This window comes from Grampus griseus (genome assembly GCF_964374135.1).
Source record: "Grampus griseus genome assembly, chromosome: 18".
NCBI classification, from domain to species: domain Eukaryota; kingdom Metazoa; phylum Chordata; class Mammalia; order Artiodactyla; family Delphinidae; genus Grampus; species Grampus griseus.
The window spans coordinates 31524782-31544830 of NC_139012.1; the positions used below are offsets into that span (position 1 = coordinate 31524782).

The window sequence follows — 20049 nt, forward strand, 5'->3', positions numbered from 1 at the left end:
GTCCATTCAACCAATTACCTGTGGTTTGGCATTTAGATTGATTCCTTTTGGTTCTTTTAATACTATAAGAAGGGCACTGTTGTACATGCTTAAGTATGTACTTGTTCAGTCATTTTCTTAGAATAGCAGTTTCTGTTAATTTCATTATTTTTTACCAGGATACTAGTAGGCCTTGATGTTTCTCTTCCATTTGTGTATCTCCAGCTTTTTTCAGTTTAGTAGGCTTTCAAGTTAATGTTAAAAGAAAAACCTACATTTTGCAGTATCTGAGGCTGTTGTTCCAGTAATTTTATGCATTCAAAATGTGGTTATGGGTCATCATGGTCTGATCTTTAGGGATAAACCATGTAGTTATGAGCAAGATAAACTTTACCATTTTTTTTTTGTCCTTTTAAAATCTAGCAGAGATATTTTTGTTTTTAAAGATAGCATTTATCTGATATTGTGTTGAAAAATACTGTGCCTAAAATAAATCTCTTTATTTTTAGTCCAAATAACCATACATGCTAATTATATATTATGTAAATTTATTATATATATTATACATTTAGTACATAATCATATACATGTGTTATATATAGACCCATATAGAATATGTAACCATACGTAATCATATATAATACTTAAACTGCTTTATAAGTCACTTTTAATTCTTATGTACTAATATACTTAATTTATTATTTTTCCCTTATTTCATCCTTTTTGCTTAAAATGAAGTCAAATTTTCTAAGGCTTCCTTGTCACCTTAAATTTTATCTACCATCAAAGATCAGGGAAGTTTTCCCTCTGATCTGGCTAAGTTTAAGTTAGTTAAGCCTTAGACCTAGTTAGGGGAATATTTCCCCTCTGTCCCAAGATGTCTCTGGCAACAGAGTAGAAGAAGGGTGTAGCAAGACTGTCACTTATTGGACAAAGAGTAATGGGAACTGAGAGTAAAGGCTGGCTGTGATGGCTAAGGGTCTGGTAGCACGGTTCATGAAGGGTTTCTAGCCTGAGAAGCAGGGTTGATTATGAAGTCATTCCTTGAGGGACAGTTCATTAAGCAGAGTAAGATTTTCCTGTTCCCTCCCTCCCTCCTTCCCTCCTTTCCTTCCTTCCTTTTTTTGGGAAGGGCTGTATGGAGATCAGAGACACTGTATTTGGTTTGGATTTGTAAATCATGGCCTACTCAAGGAATGTCCAATTGGAGATGTTGACCAGTCAGTTGGAATATAGTCTTAAGTAAAAGAAGTCAGAGCTGAAAATACAAAGTTGGGTTCCAGCAATTAGCTGCTGCCATTTGGCTGCCCGATTATATCACCTGCCCCTTTTTCAATGGAGACACAACTGTAGGTAGGTGAATTCTTCATTTTACGGGGATGACTCCTGCACTGAGGAATTTTAGCATCCCCGGGCATTAAAGGCCAGTGACACTCCTCCAATTCTGTGACATTCAAAACTTCTCACTTCTCTACCCACCCTGCCCCTACCCCAGTTCCCAAAAGGATTGGGTAGAAGCTGGAGGGAAGACCATGATCCCAGTAGAGGTTGAGGTCTATTGAAGTGATGGCATAGAACGACTTTGTCCGGTAGGCATGGAATGAAATCCGTATGTGTAGTTCTTAATTTTCTACTAGACACATTAAAAATTTTAAAAATAACGTTAATAATATATTTTATTTATCCCAATGTAACCAAAATATCGTTTCAACAGGTAATCAATTAAGTTAATGAGATGTTCTACATTCTCTCTTGCATACGAAGTTTTCCACATCCAGTGTGTATCTTATATATAAAGCACCTCTTAATTTGGACTAGTCACATTTCAGCTGCTCCATAGCTGCGTATAGCTAGTGGCTACCCAGGCATCATAGGTGTAGACTGTGTGTATCCTAATGGAAATGAATTTGTGGTTTGCTTTCCAGCATGTTCTCCCACCTTCTAAAAAGAAGTCCTTCTTTTATTCCTGTGACTCTGAATCAGCAGTGAGATGCTCTAAGAACCTACTAGCCCTCAAAAATTTTCATTTTCAGGAGAAGACACCCTTCCTCTTCTTCTTTAGCAGGGACATTGTGGCAGTTTAATTTACATAACCTTGGTCATGACTTAAATCTGTTTGGTCCGGTACAACTAGATGGAACTAACTCCTGTATTACCACAAGGGTATATTGAATTGTTACTTAAAAGGTAACATTACTAACACAATTGAGAAAATATAGACAGGTTTATATTTCAGTTCATAGTCAGCATATTCATTTAGGTGATTACAGTTTCTTACTTTTGGGGTTTTCTAGGCTAATTTGGTAGATACTCACTGGCCATGTCTAGGAATGAGGTGAGAGATCTTCCTTGAGTTGTTATATTAATATTGAAATCCCTATAGGTTTCTTTCAGTTGCCATAGATTGAACTAATGAGCAAATTCTTGCAGCTCCTTTCTGGAATTTTTGCCCTTGTTTAGCGGGAAAATTTGTATATGCAGAAAGAGGAGAAGAAATTCGAACAAAATAGTAAAGCCATCTTGTAAAATGTTTCTCATTTCCCAGTTAGGTGTATTTTAAGGTAAACTGTAAATATTCTTTATAATCAGATATTATTTTCTTTTAATATTCAGGTTGTATCTATACTCTTGGGCAATATAATTCAACAGAAAATTAAGATTCTTTTCTAATGGGTTCATAATATCAATACTTATAAAATAGTGCTTCTTAGATGGGGCACCCTCCTTTGCTTCTCCTTCCTCTGCCCCTCTCCCTTGACATTTGGCTATTTCTCACAGTTTTTTTTTTCTTTGCCGTACCACGCAGCATGTAGGATCTTACTTTCCTAACCAGATATCAGACCCACGTCCCCTGCATTGGAAGCACGGAGTCTTACCGCTGGACCACCAGGGAAGCCCCTGATGGCATTTTGGATTGCCACAACTGTGGGGGTGAAGGAATGTTCCTGGGATCTAGTTGTAGAAGGCAGGGATGCTGCTGAACGTCCTACAATGTACAGGACAAGCCCCCAGAACAAACAACTATCTGGTCTAAATGTCGTAGTACAGATGTTGAAAAGCCCTGGTCTAAAAGAATACCGGAGTTATGACAATGGACTTCCTTAACAGAACCTATTTCCTCTCTCTATGAGCAGAATTTAATTTAGACATATTGACTGTGAAGTAGCAGAAAAAGGTAATAGAAACTTCCTGGATACAGTAAGTTATACAGATTGAAAATTATACTGTTTCTGGTTTTATGGGGCAGGTTTATTAAGAGGCTGGAGGAAGTAACAAAGCCTGAGTAAATGCCCGATAGTTATTTAATTCCTTAATAAAAAGTGTGCCTCAGATTTCTGTTGGATAAATTTTCCTTTCTGAATTGCATTGCGTCGCATTTTAGAATTTTAGAAGTACCGCTTATGGGAAAAAATAACCCTAGATTTAATTTTTCTACACACACACCCCTTATAGAAATTCTAAGAAGGCATAAAGATGGTTGATAAAATGAGGGAGGTGCAGAGATGGGGGAAAGTCATTCAGGGTGACAACAGCATGGGTAATGGCATGGCGGTGTTAATATCACTGGCATTGTATTGCCCTGAATACAGACAGATTTTAAATTTTTAGCCCCTTGGATTTATTTTACCTCCTATGTAGTTTTTCTGGTTTCCTCAAATAATTTTGCAAGTTTTCCACAGCTCAAATAACAGGGCACTCTGTAGGTATCTTCTCCTACAGAGAATATGTTGTGGTAGTGAATATCTTTCTTTAAAACAGTGTATTTGTGGGTAATCATGTGAAGGGGAACCATAGAAAAGGCTTTGAGCACTGCATCAAATAACATTTGATTGCTAGGAAGGGCTATCAGACACTTCACGGCTGTGCCCGGCAGTCGGAGAATATTAACTGTCCTAGAGATGTCCATGGAGAGGTGAGCTGGGTCTCTGTTATTGGTGTTCATCCTCACAGTTTTAAACAGATAAAATAGTTCACTGTTGCCATGCATCATGAGAAATATATGTTAATTGTGTAGATCAGTCTTCTATCAATTCCTTTCATTAGTATTTTTATCAAATCTACCATTTCCATTCTAGTTCTATAATAGTTCACATAGAGAAATCTCACACATAAAACCAAGAGGGTTCTGCAAAGAGTCAAAAATCAGATTAGGACATCCATTCCTAAAAGTAAGTTTAGTAGAATGGGTGAAATAGTATAACCATTACTACTATTAATTAAAATTACTTAATATTAACAATTAATATAAAATACTTTGTGCTAAAGTATCTTACGTGCATGAACTCATCAAATCCGTAAAATAATTTTGTGAGATAGAATGTTATCTGCATTTTACAGATAAGAAAACTGAGACCATGAGAAGGTCATAACCCATGTTATGGGCCCATGTTCTGGGCAATATTCTATTCTAACTTACACTTCTATATAGTCATGAAAGTGTACAGAAAAAAAGCATAGACTTGGAAGATAGAATGCTTTTAAAAAGGTAAAAGATAAAGTTGTCAGAATTCTTGGAGATGGTATTGGATAAAATGAAAGTAGATGTGTAATAAATAGCATTGCCAATAAAAATGTCAAATTAGTACAGGATTTGGATTATACGTAAAATTTAATTATTACAACTAAAGAGATCATTTGGGGAATCTGGAGAGATCACAGCTAGAGGTGGGTATACTTGGAAGCTGACAGATTACATTTTGGGTTGAGCCAATGCATTTGGCCATTTGGCAGCCAACTACTAATGTCTTTCTCCACTGCAGTCCCAGGACCCAGAGTGTTGAGGAAAAAAGAGAGGGGAAAGGCCATTCCAGTGATGTGTCTTACATGATTGTCCAGGCAGTGCAAACAATTGCACCTTTGTATTTTTGATATAGTCTTTTTAAAGCACTTTTGTTACACCTTTTAATAACAGGACGAATACTACCTAGCGCTTTCACATGCTTTGACAATCCTTCTTAGATGAAATAAACTGTAAAGGTCATTTGTTCTAGCTTTACTTTTTCAAAACATACATTTAAAACCAGTATCATGCCTAGGGTTTTCAAGGAATGTGATATTTTATATTTGTTACAAAATCTTAACTAAATAATATGTATAAAATAGGAAGGCATTGAATATAAGACCTAGTTTACCAGTTTACATATTTTTCTGGCCACTGAGGAGACCCATGAGGTTGATCTTTTCTTTTTGTTTTCATTAGAAAGTTCTAACTAAAAAAAAAGTTAACTTGGATTTTTATTTCTCCTCAAAATTTTTTTGCCTATTCCCAACTCTTCAGTGCTATTTCTTCAGGCTGTACAGGAGACAGATATTCAACAGCTCGTGTTCTAATAAGATAATCCATTTTGGGTTTGATAAGGAGCCACTTGACATCATTGTAGGTCAGGAAAGGTGGAAATATAGGTCAATAGTCATTTCCTTTGTTTCCTACAGAAAATAAATGACTTTATTTTTGATAGTAATCTTCATTGTCTCCAGGCACAGAGGACCGGTGATGTTAGTTATTTCATTACATATTCCATTCAGTGTTCTGCATATTTTTTTCATTACTATCCAAATGACTTTTCATAAAGGGAAACAGCGATGAATATGTTAATGTACAGTACTCTTAAACTTGTACTTTGGCAAATATTTATTTTGTTTTAAGTTTTGATAACCATGGAAGTCTGTAAAATGATAAATCCCGGGAAAAATGATAGTGAAGACAGAGTTAATTCTTGTCTTGAAAATGCAGCTAAGAAGATGACTTCTTTATTTATAGTTTTTTCCTTATTTCAACCAAACCTGTGTTTCCAAGTTTGAATAAATTTGACTCTATTAGTATCTGTTATAATATTCGAATGTACTCAGCTTGAGAGGAATTTTCTTCGATGCATAACAGATCCTGAGTAAGCAAAAATGTATTGAAATTAAAGAATATACTGAAATATTCATGTATCTCAGAGTGCAATAGGTCCTTTACGGGATATTGGAGGAATATATGACACGTTTGGCTTTTCCTGCTGGGCTTCCTGCCTCAAGCTTCATGTACAACGTAGAAAATCAGTGCCATCCTTGACAATCCTCTCAGCTCTTACCCCACACTTCCTCCTTCTTGTTAGTCATCAAAAGCTGTTCATGGGCTTCCCTGGTGGCGCAGTGGTTGAGAGTCCGCCTGCCGATGCAGGGGACGCGGGTTCGTGCCCCGGTCCAGGAGGATCCCACATTCTGCGGAGCGGCTGGGCCCGTGAGCCATGGCCGCTGAGCCTGCACGTCCAGAGCCTGTGCTCCGCGACGGGAGAGGCCACAACAGTGAGAGGCCCGCGTACCGAAAAAAAAAAAAAAAAGCTGTTTATTCTTCCTGTGTACTCTCTCTCAAATAATTTTCCTCCTCTTTATTCCCACTGCCACTGTTTTGGGTCAGGCTCTCCCCAGCTCTCCCCTGAGTTGTTGCAGTAGCCTGTGAACTGGTGGCTCTTCCCTCTGCATCAAATTCTATCTGTTTATAAGCCATCTTCCAAAGCAAGTCCAGGGCTAGCTTTCTAAACACAAAGCTTAAACACATTATGCTTTTGCTTCATGATGCCCCATCACCTGCTGTGTGATACCCAAACACATTTCTTTCCCATTTACCTCAAGTTTTCTTGGGATAGGGAATCTTTCTCTCTTATTCACTTGGGCCCCTAGCAGCTAGCCCATTGCAGGCATTAAAGAAACATTTTTGCATGAATGAATGAATTACCATAACATATAAGACCTTTTGCCCCCTAACACCAAGTTACTTATATGGTCTCATCTCCAGTTTCTCCTCCAATAAATCCTGTGTTCCAGCCACATGAAATCCTTTATTACTGTTCACAAACATGGAGAATTTCATTGCCCTACGACTTTGCTTATGCTCTTCTTGCCATCTGTTTCTCAACAATCAGTTATATCACCTGGGTCAGGTGAACCCAGGGAATGAACTGATTTTAGATTTATTTACATTTATTCTTTCATCAGCCCAGCAAACATCTACTGAGCACATAGCATGTGTTAGACACAGTTATAAGTTTGGGGATAGGGACTTATGAACAAAAAGGCAATGTCATGGCCCTCCTGGAACGTACATTCTAGTGTAATAACAGATAAAGAATTTGTCAGGTAGTGATGAATACAAGGGTGGAATCGAATATACAGAGGCCTGGAGGAGAGAGCATTTTTCACATGGTTGAGATGTACCCTGAGCAGAATGGTGGAAAACAGGGTTGGGTAACTGGTTAGAGGCACATTGGGTAAATAGTTAGAGGTACCCACTATAGGACAGGGTAAAGACTCCATAATGACCTTAACACCATCTCCCTTCAGTGTGTCTGTGATCAGCCTGCCCTTGCCTTGCTGCTCCCACTTCAGCCCTGGTTCCCAGCCTTTTGATATAACAGGAGCTTGAAGTACACTAGCCAGAGTGGCTTGGACACTTCTGGGCTCATCCAAACTTTGCAGCCAATGTCAGAGTACCGAGCAGTTGAGAATCTCTATCCCAGGTAGCAATGGAAAATAGGTATTAGCCCCAGAGTTAGACTGCCGATCATTTTCATAACCTTGGGCAGATGACTTAATCTCTCTGAACCTGAACTTTCTTGTCTGAAATGGACGTAGTAAAAAAGAAAAGAATGAAACTCTGTAAGTTTCCCCATTTTGTTCACTGATGTTTCCTAAATAGCGAGACAGTGCCTGGTACTCAGTAGGTATTTTTTGAATGAACGAGTGATATAACAAATGTAAAGCCCATGAGACAACACTTGGTACGTAAGTGTTTAGTAAATAGTAGTTACTGTTATTATCATTGTTCGAATATGGTTATGTGTATATTGCTATTATAATTGTTGTATAATTATTTTAAAAATTTTGAGATGCTGTGGTCATATTGTGGTTGTATTGCAAGTGTAATTGTCCATGTGTGGGTCCTGTGTACTGCATCGGCCTTTCTGCCCAGCCTCCTGGTGCCTGGTTTTTGTGCCCATGTGTGTGCCTGGGCTTGGGCACGTGGCTAGCTCTCTGATTTTTGTCTGCATCTGTTACCCAGTTCTGGCTTCTCCTGGGGCTAGGCACCCAGAATTAGTTTCAGCTAGCCCTGCTCCCTTCAGAGAATCTTGTTTCTGGCTTCCTTTTCCAGGACTGAACTCACTTCTCTCTTTTCTTTCTCATCCTCTTTTTTTGGGGGGAGGTGGGAGCTATAATTGACATATACTGTTAATAGAGTCACCATGCTGTACATTACATCCCCATGACTTATTTATTTCATAAATGGAAATCTGTACCTTTTGACCACCTTCTCTCACTACACACACACACCCCTGTGGCAATCACCAATCTATTCTCTGTATCTATGAGCTCGCTCTCTCTCTCTCTTTTTTTTTTTTGGTATTTTGTGTGTGTGTGTGTGTGTGCATTTAAGATCTTATGTCTAAGCGAGATGTGGTATTTGTCTTTCTTTGTCTGACTTATTTCACTTAGCATAATGCCCTCGGGGTCCATCCATTGTTGTTGCAGATGGCAAGACTTCCTTCATTTTTACGACTGAATAATTCCCTTATACTTTACCTGACATCCAGACCACTTGTTAGCCTGTCCTGATACCAGTTCCTACACATTTGATCTCTCCCTGGGATGTTAATATCTGCGCAGCTGAGCTGAAGTTTTGTGCTCCCTCTCTAGGGTTTGGTTGGTGGTCAGTTGGCACGTCTCTTGCCATGATAATTGCCTGATTTTTTGACCTGGTTTCTGTTCTCCAGTCCTGGCTCTGCCCGTTACCTCCTGTAGTGCCTCATGGTTCATGAATGTGGCACGGATAGAATGAGATGACTGCCATAGCAGAGACCCGTCACTGCGTGTTTAAGGAGAAATTTGGCCCGCTCATGACCCCCAAGTGTGTGCAGCTCTTCAGAATATGAATGACAAAATAATTTTTATTACAATCTGTATTAATGCTGGGGTGGAAGACTTATTTAGAAGCTCAGTTGACATTTCTAAAACTATTAGTGTAAACGATCCATTGTTGTGGTAATTTAGCACTTTACCAACAAAGAAAGCAATGATTTTTTTTTTTTTTTTTTGCAGTACGCGGGCCTCTCACTGTTGTGGCCTCTCCCATTGCGGAGCACAGGCTCCGGACGAGCAGGGTCAGCAGCCATGGCTCACGGGCCCAGCCGCTCAGCGGCATGTGGGATCTTCCCGGACCAGGGCACGAACCCATGTCTCCTGCATCGGCAGGCGGACTCTCAACCACTGTGCCACCAGGGAAGCCTGAAAACAATGATTCTTGCTATCAGGAAAATATAAGTTGCTGCATTGCATGTGCAGTTTTTACCAATTCTTATGAAAGACACAGTTCCATGTTTCAATGTGAGGTGACTGTGGAAGGGTTTTGTTTTTGAGACTGATGACAGATATTTCAGAATAATGTGTATATGGATCATTGAAACCACTGAAGGGGATTTAAGTTGCAAGTCCCAGTAGGTCTATAGTTTGGATTCTAGTTCTCGCAGTAAAATATGATCATCAGTGTGATATCCACTCTCCTGTGCTGCAAAGCAAGGGAAGATGAAAGCCTGGGCCAGAATGGCAAAGTCAACATTTCAACTGATACTTATTTTGTACCATCAGAGGTACTTTAATTACGCATATGCCCTCTACAAAACTGACTTACCAGTGTGAGGGTATGTGAGTTTAGAAAAATCTAATTTTACACTTAATCTAAGCACTTATAAATTGAGTGTGAGGCCCGAATGTATCTCTTTTGAGTATAAAAGGTCGAAGATGAAGTTCCTGTATAATCCAAGTACTTCAAACTATTGTGAAAATATCGCATGAGCCATCTAGGATATGAATATTTTCAAAACACTGGGTAGCAGATGAGATTACCATAGATTTTTCTGGATGTTGAACTCAGGATGGGACTGACTTGCTAAATTAATTACGAGATGTTTCTAGGATAGGAATGTATAATCTTATCAAGCTACGGAAATATGTTGAAAGATTGATTTAAAGAAAAAAATACGTGAAATAGCTTTGAAACCAGGGGCTTATTTGATCTCTTATTGTTATTCCCCAAACTGTTGATACTCACCGGTGACCAGAAGTTGCGCATTCCTTTCAGTGACTAAATCAGTTCAGCCCTGAGAGGAGCCATCGACTGAGATTCCAGAGCTCCTCTGTTGGGGCCTTCAGTAAGGTGCTCATGTTTTTTTCCACGTCGATTTAGGGAGCACACAGAGGAAGATGGAGAGAGAAGGAGAGGGAGAGGAAGGGAGAGAGGGGTTTAGTGGTTGGGAGCTTAGTTTGGTTGGGCTCAGGCTCCTTTGGTTTGGAATCGAGCGGCACCACTTACTAATCGTGTGACCTTGGACAGTTTAACCTCCTTGTGTCTCAGATGCCTCATCTTCGGATAATAAAGCCTTGACCTCTTGGGTAGCTGTAAGGACTGAATGAGTACACGTCTCTTAGCACAGGGTCTAGTCCATAGTAAATATGCAAATAGTAGGTGCTGTTATTATGTTTGTTAGCAAGATAATAATAAAATGGTAGCTGTGTTATGCTACCTATTGTTGCATAACAATAGATAATGGAAACTGTTGGCTGGGCATAATTCTAATCTCTTAGGTGTGTCGATCCTTATGAAGAGCAGGGATTCACTCATTCTTTTGCATTTCAGCATAAATTTGGGGGTAGTATAAAACACTTATGTTTTCTCTGAAGAAAGGACGTATTGGTTGAACTGGCATACAGGCTTGGAAAACAATTGTTATTTTTGTTGGTTTTTATTGTTGTTATGGTAGAAGTGAGTCAAGAGAGGGGAGAGATTGACTTCTTTATGACGTGGTTTTCAAGCAAAAGGCGAATTTCCTTATAATCTGATTCTTCTGCTTTTTCTGTAGGAAAAAGTACTCAGAGGATGATACTTTTAACCGGTTGGTATGCCTGCATTATAACCCGTTAAGAATCTTTTCCGAACATGCCTTAATCAGCTTGATGCAGTGAATCCTGAATTGCTTCTCAAATGTCCCTTTGATCACTGTTGAACATAACACGGGTAGGGGTGAGGGCAATTCATATTTTTCATTACCTGTAGCCAAACATGGAGATTCAAGATGGAAATATGTTTAAGTGAATATGTCCTGTATCTTGAGAACTCGGAACAAATCCCAGTAGATATTTTTGGCTTATGAAGGGAAGCCTTGTTGAAAACTTTGGTCTGTTGAATGTTGACTAGCTGGCTCTTTATTACCCCACCTGTGCAAAGTGGATGACGCACAGTCTGGAGGAGGGAGAGGAAAGAGACCTGCATTCTGGGAGTAGGAGGGCGGATTGTAGTAATTGCCCTGGAAAGTCCCCCCCATTCTATATTTTTGTGAGAGAGGATTATTGAGCATCAGTCCTTTTCCTTCCTGCAGGTTCCATTCAAAATATTGTGAGATGCTAGGGTTGATGACAGTTGTGTTTACATGTAGATGTATTTCTGATGTATTTGTGGGGAGGAAGGTGATCTCCACGTCTTACCCTTCCGCCATCTTGAAGGTCTCTTGACAGTTGTGTTTATACTGCTTTTGACCGGGAGAGCTACTATCAGCTGGACTGCTGTGTTGCCAAATCTTTTTTGGGAAATAGGAGTATCCAGAGTACTGTTCTCATCCAGTACACGTGTAATTGATCAACAGCCAGCTAATAAATCTGATGATAAATTTGTCTGTAATTGATACAGTTTACTCATATGAAATAAGTAACATAAGTGTATAGATACGTGTACATGAATATAAACACATATACATAAATTATGTAGGGTTGTATAATATCAAAATATTTGTTACAACATAGAGAGTACCATGTTACTAAAATTGATGACTAATCTTATTTACCTCTTGGGAATCAACTGAGCTATTGGATTCCCCAGCAAATGCGTTTTGATCAAGATCACGACAAGATATGTTTGACAGCAATTTCAAATTATTAGAGTTTATTACATATTTAAAGTCTGAAGTCCGTTGAGATTGTATGTATCTGATTTTTAGCTTAGAGAGATAAATCTATTGATATTTTGTTCCAAGGACTATGTCCTCAATGCTGTATAATTACCATGTGCTCCGTAAAAACCACACACCTTCTTGGATGGTCTGGGATATGGTGTGATGCTCGGCCCTTCTCTTTAGGCTAAACAAGGTCAGAATCAGGAATGCAGAGATTAATATGCTTCATGTATATACAGTATAACTTTCAGGCATATGTACTGATCGAATCTGCACTAGTTGCAAGAGTTTAATAATTAAGGATTGGGTTCCTTAGCTGTGAACATTGTTATTTATGGTGTTTATTATGGGTATGCTACGCTGATCCTGGAAAAATCAGGGAAAGAGAAATATTTGCCGGGCAAACTTCATTTCTTAAAAAAATGCTTGAAAATGTGTTTAATTATTTCACTTTTATAGGAAACTGAAGTGTAACCCTGTCTTTAACGATCTAGAATTATTCCAGTACAACAACAACAAAAATTATAATGAAAACAGTGATATTTAAATGTACTAAATAGCATGTGAACCCAGTCAGCTTTTTATGATTTATCCGTTTTTAACTTCAAAGACTCTGGTTAGCTTGCATTTTTTTTTTTTAAATGAATGGGTTGATCACAGCCAGCGAGGAAAACGGCTGAAGTCTATCAGCTGTAAATTGGTACAAAGCACTAAAAGGGGCATTAGCCTCTAATCAGATTCTAACAGTTCATTAAACGTGCCTTTCCAGAATCGCTCTTTGTCTTTTCCCCTCCTTTGCAAGGCATCTTCTTCCCTTTCCATCTGGGCAAGACCTCCTCCGGGGTAGGAAGCAGTATCAACTCATCCTTCATTGTCTACCAACCAAACAGCCTACGGGAGGCTTTGTTAGGGTGGATTCCATGCTGCTGTGAAAGGCCCGGCAGTTGAGGGCTGCTGGCAGCAGGAAGACTTTCCTGAGGTTGGGAGGTAGCAAACCAAGCTGGCTGCTTCCAAGCATGGAAGCAAGTGACACATTGGGATTTGAGGTCCATGCCTGATATGCAAACAACCCACCAGCCTCCGCGAAAGGATTTTAAGCTTGGAACAAATGCACTGAGCTCACCAGTAATGCCATAGTTCCTTCTGTTCTAAGCTATTAGGATGCAAAAATCCCCCCCCCCCAAAATATGGACAAGTCAAAAGCAAACATGTAAAAACAATGATGTATCCTGCCAGTTTTAATAATATTGTACATTTCTAAGAGAGGAACATGACAGTAATTTTTCTTCTTTTTATTACCTAACAGACTAGGTAGCATGGGATTTCTAAATGCTCATTAGTTAGCTCTAGCGTAAATTTGCTTTTTCTTCTTGCCGTTGATTTCTCTGAGCAAATATTTGTGATAAGAAGCCCCATACATTTTATTTCTCAGAGTATTTTTCTTAAACAAAAAGGAGAGTCAAGAAATGGGAGAAATAATTAGAGCTTCACTATACTGCACTCTGTTGGTATTATTTGGTAATAAAAACGTTTAATTTATGATGTGTTGAAGTGAGAGTTGTTTTTATTTAACTGTCTGTTGGGGAGAAAAGCAACTCCATGAATGGCGAAAACCTGAAGGTTTAGAAGTGATATTTAACCTTTGTCACCATGTAGGCAAAACATTTAGAAATGTCTCTTTCTTTTAATAAGACCACCTTAGTGTCATGTGGTTACATTCTGTAACAGCAAAGACACTAGTCTAAAAGCTCAGTCAGACTTAGTCATTTTAATTTCTTGGTTTAGTCAGTGTTTGAGGGTAAAGTTGGCATTCTCAACATATTTTAAAGCAGGAGCCTGATTTTGGCCTGAAGCAAGCACTGATGTGTGGCTTTCTGACTCCCCTTCCTAGGTTGTTGACTTCAGAAAATCCCCGAAGCTGTGGAAATTAGTCAAAAAATAACCCTGATTTAATCTTTTTATAGATGTTTGAAATTCTATTGCACCACAATAGAAGTAAGGTTTTCCCTTCAAGAGGTGTTAAATGGAGGCAAACATATACTGGAACAGAAACCAAATTGTCGTTTATTCTTTGATTATGACTTCAGCTTAAGAATTCGCTCTTAATCCAAGACTTATGTTAGTTGTTTTTAAAGCAGATGTTTGCCGTTGAAAGGTAGAAATTTTCATTTGATCAGATATACCATGATACCGGAATTCACTCTCCAGCATTATAGTATCTTGTATTTAAAGTTATTTCCACTTTGACAGTAGTATGAGAGTATATAAATTATTTTGATCTGTCTTTTCCTTTATGGATTTCTGTATACAGTACAACCTCCAGAGCTAAGGAAGAAAGAAACTTGCCTGGTATTTCCTTCCACGATTGCAAGTGTGATGAGTTATTCCGGCCCCGTATAAATTAACGTAAGGTTGCCTTACTTCAGTTTATTACCGTCTGACCTCCAACCCAGGGGTCATAGAATCAGACTGATTAATTCAAGTTCTTGGTCATTATTTCAAATGAAAGTTCAGCATGGGGGGATAATTGGCTGTGCTGATGTTCTCCTTTAATTATACTATATTGTTAAAAAATTAGGTTAGCAGTACTAAATGTACTACAATGAAGGCAGACTCTACTAGCTGTCCTCTTCTGAACGCTTTATAGCTGAATTTCCCTCTCTCTCTTTTTTATTCTCAGAATATCAACACCCTTGAGAACAGAATGTTAATGCTTGATGGGATGCCGGCAGTCAGAGTCAAAACAGAGCTTTTGGAATCTGAACAAGGGGTAAGCAGAAGTTTCCGACGATGCCCCACCCCCTTCTCTTTAAGAGAGTGGCAGTGTTTACCTCCAGAGTGTTCTAAGGTTTGCAGAACACTTCTGATTTTTCACTTGCTTCAGCTTTTCTCTCTTGAGTAAAAATCATCTGAGACCATGGTTGATTCTCACCCATTTGCAACCTCAAGTATTACTAACTTAGAAAAGATAAGTTCTTGAATTTAGGAAGGCATAGTGACCATACGGCTTTATTTAAATTGGTGAATGTTTTGGAAAACTAATTCAAATCCAACTCGCAGAGGAAGAATTAAAAAAATAAGATGGGACTCTAACCTCAATGTCAAGGTAGTTTGGTTCTTGCTAAGTTAGGAAATAACAGAGTACAGTTATGGGAATGTTACTGTTTTGGGATGGATTTCTCTTTTTGACATTTGTTTTTACCGTTTTTTATAGTTGATAGTGAGTTTGAAAAGCACATAAAAGCAAAAGAAAGCTTATTGAGCAATAACGTAGCCAAATTGACAGTTTATGGCTACTGAAAGTGTAAGGACTTAAGAACACAGCTAGATTTTTTAAAACGATGTGGGTGATTTTATAATTGTTAACATCTATAGCTTCACTAGTAAAAATCATAATCACCGCGACGTGATTCCTTGCAGCATTGGCTGACCACCTTTTGTATTTAAGGGAGAAAGCACTGCCTACCTGTCTTACTAAAACAGCATCACAGAGGCGAGTACACGTGACCGCAAAAAGGACATCGATTAAATATATATTTAATCTTATTTGTGTATCCCTTATTCAAAAAAACCAAAACAAAACATTAGCAGTGTTTTGTAATTGAGCAATCAAATTTAAGTGTTAATAAACTCTCACTCTTACAACAGTCAGTACGCATGAGTTCCTCTGGGACCCCATTCAAGAGGTTAGGATACTGATGTACCAAAATTATTTTGTAATGAGGACACTCGAGGGCAGGGATCTCGATGGTTGCATTTAGAGGGTTCTCCAGTAACGTCCCCATTCCTGAGCGCTATGTGGCAGGGTGTATGGCATCTCATGATATATTTCTCTTCCGTGTAAGTCAGTGTCTGAAACAGACCCCCATCCTGTAGAGCATATCATTTCATCTTTATGTTCAGCGTAGACTGTGGTAGCTCTGAAATGCACATTGTGGAGTATGTCAACCGAGAACATAACCCCACAGTCTGCGTGACATAATGACTGAGTCACAGAGATTCAACCCCAAACTTAGGCAGTAGAGCATCATGAAAGAAAAGACTATGTGTTGGTTATTAATAATTGCTTGTTCATTGTAGACAAACCTTTAGAAAAAATCATGTGTTCACCTGGATTTTCTAGCCTGACACTCATCAAGTTAAACTCTATATCCTCCAAACTAAGTAGTTCTTTACCTTTGTTTTCTTAACCAAACCACAGAAGGATGTGTTTTATTTCTTAGGAGTTCTGTTTTCTTAATCTAAATGCATTAGCATCAGTTTAATAAAATAAATTCCTACATACCCCGTGTTTAAGTTTAACAAAACATACAGACTGTAACATCTTATTTGGAGAAGGTAGCCTGATGGAAAAGTGAAAATGGTATGTTTCACAATGTCGCTTTTATTTCACAGTATGTTCTTCCACTTAAATAACAGTAAATCTGTTCAAATCATACATGTTGGAGGGAGGCAAAAAAGTACAGAAAACCAGTCAGAATATGTTACCTGGGCTATTAGGCAAAGCCAGGAATAGTGCATTGTTGTCACCAGTCCTGGGAATCTGTAAGAACATCTAGGTACTTCTCTCTCCTTTACTATCAGTTTTAAGGTAAGGTTTGCATGAAAGGTTTAAGTATACAAAAAACAAAAGCCAATATTCCCAGGGGTTTTACATGTGAATAAGAAACTCATGTCACATTATTTATAGAAAGTATTTTTCTGTCCTCAAATAGGGACAGGAAAAATTGTAGGTTCTAGGTTTTACTTAATGCCTGTTCATTAAAATCCGTTTTCTTCTTTGTGAATGGAGCCGATTGGTACTTTAACCCTAATTTAGAATGTGTGTGTTGGACGGGAATAGAAACTTCATTTTTTCTTTTCCTTAGTCTCGTATATACTTTTCTTAAGTATATGACACGCAAACTTTTGTTCTCTTTCACAGCAAAGCTTTAAGAGAAGCAGACCACAGTGTTGAATGAAATGTATTATGATTTAACTATTTATAGAATACAATTAATTTGTACTTAGTCATTTGTAATACTTTAAATCAACTCTTCTTTAAACAGCTGAAATCTTGAATTTTAGTGAACTTTATTTTTCGTCCCTTTACTGGAGCTTTTTATTGGAGGTGATGGGATGGGTGATAATCCTGTGTAATTTCAGAATCTCAGAACTACTTTTAGATAAGGAGTGCTAGAATTCTGAAGATTTCTTGATTTCCATCTTACAGAACTCTCCTCATTGAGTATTAAAGGCTGTTTGAAGTTTGATTCTTCATAAGAAAATGTGAACATATTGGTGACATTAAAATCATCGCATGTGTGATTATGGGCTTTTGAAAAAGATGAGATGTTAGTTACAGTGAACAAAACATTATAGAAATGTATCTGTGCATCACAACAATGAATGGGAAAGCCTGAAGCTTGCGCGTTAGTGGGATTCTCTAATCACTGTGGAAACCTAGTTCTGAGACTCTTCCATCAGCGTTAAGGGGAAAAAGAGTCAGTCTGCCTTTCAGGCTACAGGCAGTATTGTAAAGATCTGCTACTTTACATGGACCTCCTGTCTCAGGGCACCATGAAGGCATCTGCTCCTTCCCTCTTTCTTGTCATAAATAGTCCCTTAGGTCTTCGGCTGTCAGCTGGTCTCTGCATGTGCCCCCTCCTCTCCAAGGAATTCAGGACTGGATGAGCACATTTCAGAGCTTAAAGAAAGACTGTGGAACAGGCCGAGGTTGGCCACTCTGCTTTCTCTTCTCTGAAAAGTTCTGGCTGCCTTGCCTCTTCCTCTAAATAGTTCCGTGGTGTGTACGTGGCCCCATCTCTTTAATCAGATTCTAAGCTCTCAGAGGGCAAGAACTATTCCTTGTGTTTTTCTCATAGTTCCTGGCAAGTGCTCAGAAAATACGTGCTTTATTAAACTTGTCCAGGCATTGTAACTGGCATGGTGCAAAATATGAAACTAGTCAATAGCTGCTTATAAAGCTGCTCTGTCTACCTCATAGGGTTGTTGTGAACATAAAAATAAAAATTGGAAATATTGGAAATAATAGATTCCCTTTGGTGGCAGTCTTCATCTTGTAGCCATGTGAACTGGATGGATAAGAGTGGCTAATTCAGCCCGTCTCTGTGTGCCTTACTTCTCTTTGGAACCCTTAGTTTTGTGGTATTGAAGTCGATCATTGTTGCAGTCTCCTGAAATGTGACCTAAGTTTTCTTCAGCCTTCTTGGTGATACAGCGCATGCTGCTGCGTGGTCCGTGGCAAGGTCATGTGCTCTTGTGATATACTTCAGGGGCACAGCGTGGAGTGACTTTGTCTGTGACCTTTGGTGCTTGTGTCCTGCTGTTCTAAGAGCTTCTCAAGTGTGCTCTCAGCCTTGGGATGTTCTAAGGTGTTACTAAGCCCAGGACTAAAGCAGGAAGAGGAATGCTAGAATTTGTAAACCCAGAGGTAAGGTGGTGTGCAGAGAACAGGCACCACCTCAAAGACATAAAACGTGATTTTATTCCTGGCCCTGCAGCTCCCTAGCTGGAACGGCATTGGGAAGGAACTGCCCATCTCCAGGCCTCTGTGTCTTCATCTGTGCAGTGGGGATGTTAGAGACGAGACCTTCCAAATTCAGTCTGACGGTCTTTGATTCTGGTCACAGGCATGGAGTGAGCGAAGGCATTTCCAGTGACGAGTCTAAGAGTGATACTGCAATGAAACTGCCTGTGTGTGGAAGTAGAAATGCACAGACTTTAAAGTGAGACAGACCTGAGTTAAGATGCTTCCTCAGCCGTCTCTGTCCACCTGTTCCTCCTCGCCTGGGAAGTGGAGCAAACCATCCAGCCTCACAAGGGCCTGACTGCATGTGGTGGGTGCTCAAGAAATGTTCTCCTTTTGACGAACAATAGGATTATAAAGGGCCCCATTGCTTCACTTTCCATTGCTGCAGTTCTCATAGGTACTTAGTAGAGGTTTCAACATCTGCATTAATTTATAATCCTAAGAGAGGACTTCAGGTAAATCTTAAGCTTTGTTTTTTTATTTTAATTTTTATTTAAGCACATCTGGAGAAACGTTGCAAATTCTGCTTAGATTTTATCATGTAAAAAAATAGAATGATGGGGCTTCCCTGGTGGCGCAGTGGTTGAGAGTCCGCCTGCCGATGCAGGGGACACGGGTCGTGCCCCGGTCCGGGAAGATCCCACATGCCGCGGAGCGGCTGGGCCCGTGAGCCATGGCCGCTGAGCCTGCGCGTCCGGAGACTGTGCTCCGCAACAGGAGAGGCCACAACAGTGAGAGGCCCGCATACTGCAAAAAAATAAAAAAAAAATTAAAAAAAATAGAATGATGAAGCCAGAAATCAGTTATTATTTTAACACAGAAGTGATACCGCTTGGTGTGATAATGCTATTTGGCCATAATTTTTAAAAAAGGAGTCTGAGTTCACATACTTTAAAGACTTGTTGGTATATTTCCAGATGAAATAATTCGATGTCTGGGATTTGCTGCAAAATAAAAGGGGAGGGTGGAATGGATGGGGATAGAGATGCAGTAAGATTGGTCATGGTTCCATCATTACTGAAGCTGGATGATGGGTGCAAGAGGGCTTATTTAACTCTTCTGCCTAATCTTATATATGTTTGAAATTCTTTAAAGTAAAATGTTTAAAAAAGCTCTCTCAATAAAAATTTGAAAAATACGTAGGCGTCAGAGGGAGACAGGAAAGAATCATTCCTCACTCAGTCACCCTCGCTCTTCGTGTTCTAAGGCCTGAGGGGTCTGCCACAGGGATGGAGCGGACCTGAGTCCTTCCTCCAACCACAAGGGTGTTGGAGCCCTTGGTTTTTCCTCCTCTCTCTCCTCTTTGTAGAGGCAGGTGAAGCCCTGATCCGCGGGCTTGTAGGCACAGGGAGGTGGCAATAGCGTGGCTGAGGGAGAGAAGGAGATGGGATGTTCTGCCCATTTTAAGTGTTCCGAGCAGTTGGTAATTGGGTGATAAAAGACCCCTCTGTGTTACACTGTGGGAGACGGCCTAAGGTCGCTTTACCACAGCCCGGGAGCTGGGGAGGGGACAGGTATGGCAGCGGATAGGTATGGTTCCATGGCTTCCTAGCAGAA

The 20049-nt window shown here is 39.4% G+C and overlaps 1 protein-coding gene across 1 annotated transcript in view; it reads left to right on the forward strand.

Annotated features, from left to right (window-relative positions):
- KLF12 (KLF transcription factor 12) overlaps positions 1 to 20049 on the forward strand; it is a 444681-nt gene that overhangs the window by 187609 nt on the left and 237023 nt on the right. Inside the window, exon 3 of the mRNA XM_082675656.1 lies at positions 14641 to 14730. Coding sequence (XP_082531782.1) covers positions 14641 to 14730 — 90 coding nt within the window. The remainder of the gene's footprint in view (positions 1 to 14640; positions 14731 to 20049) is intronic.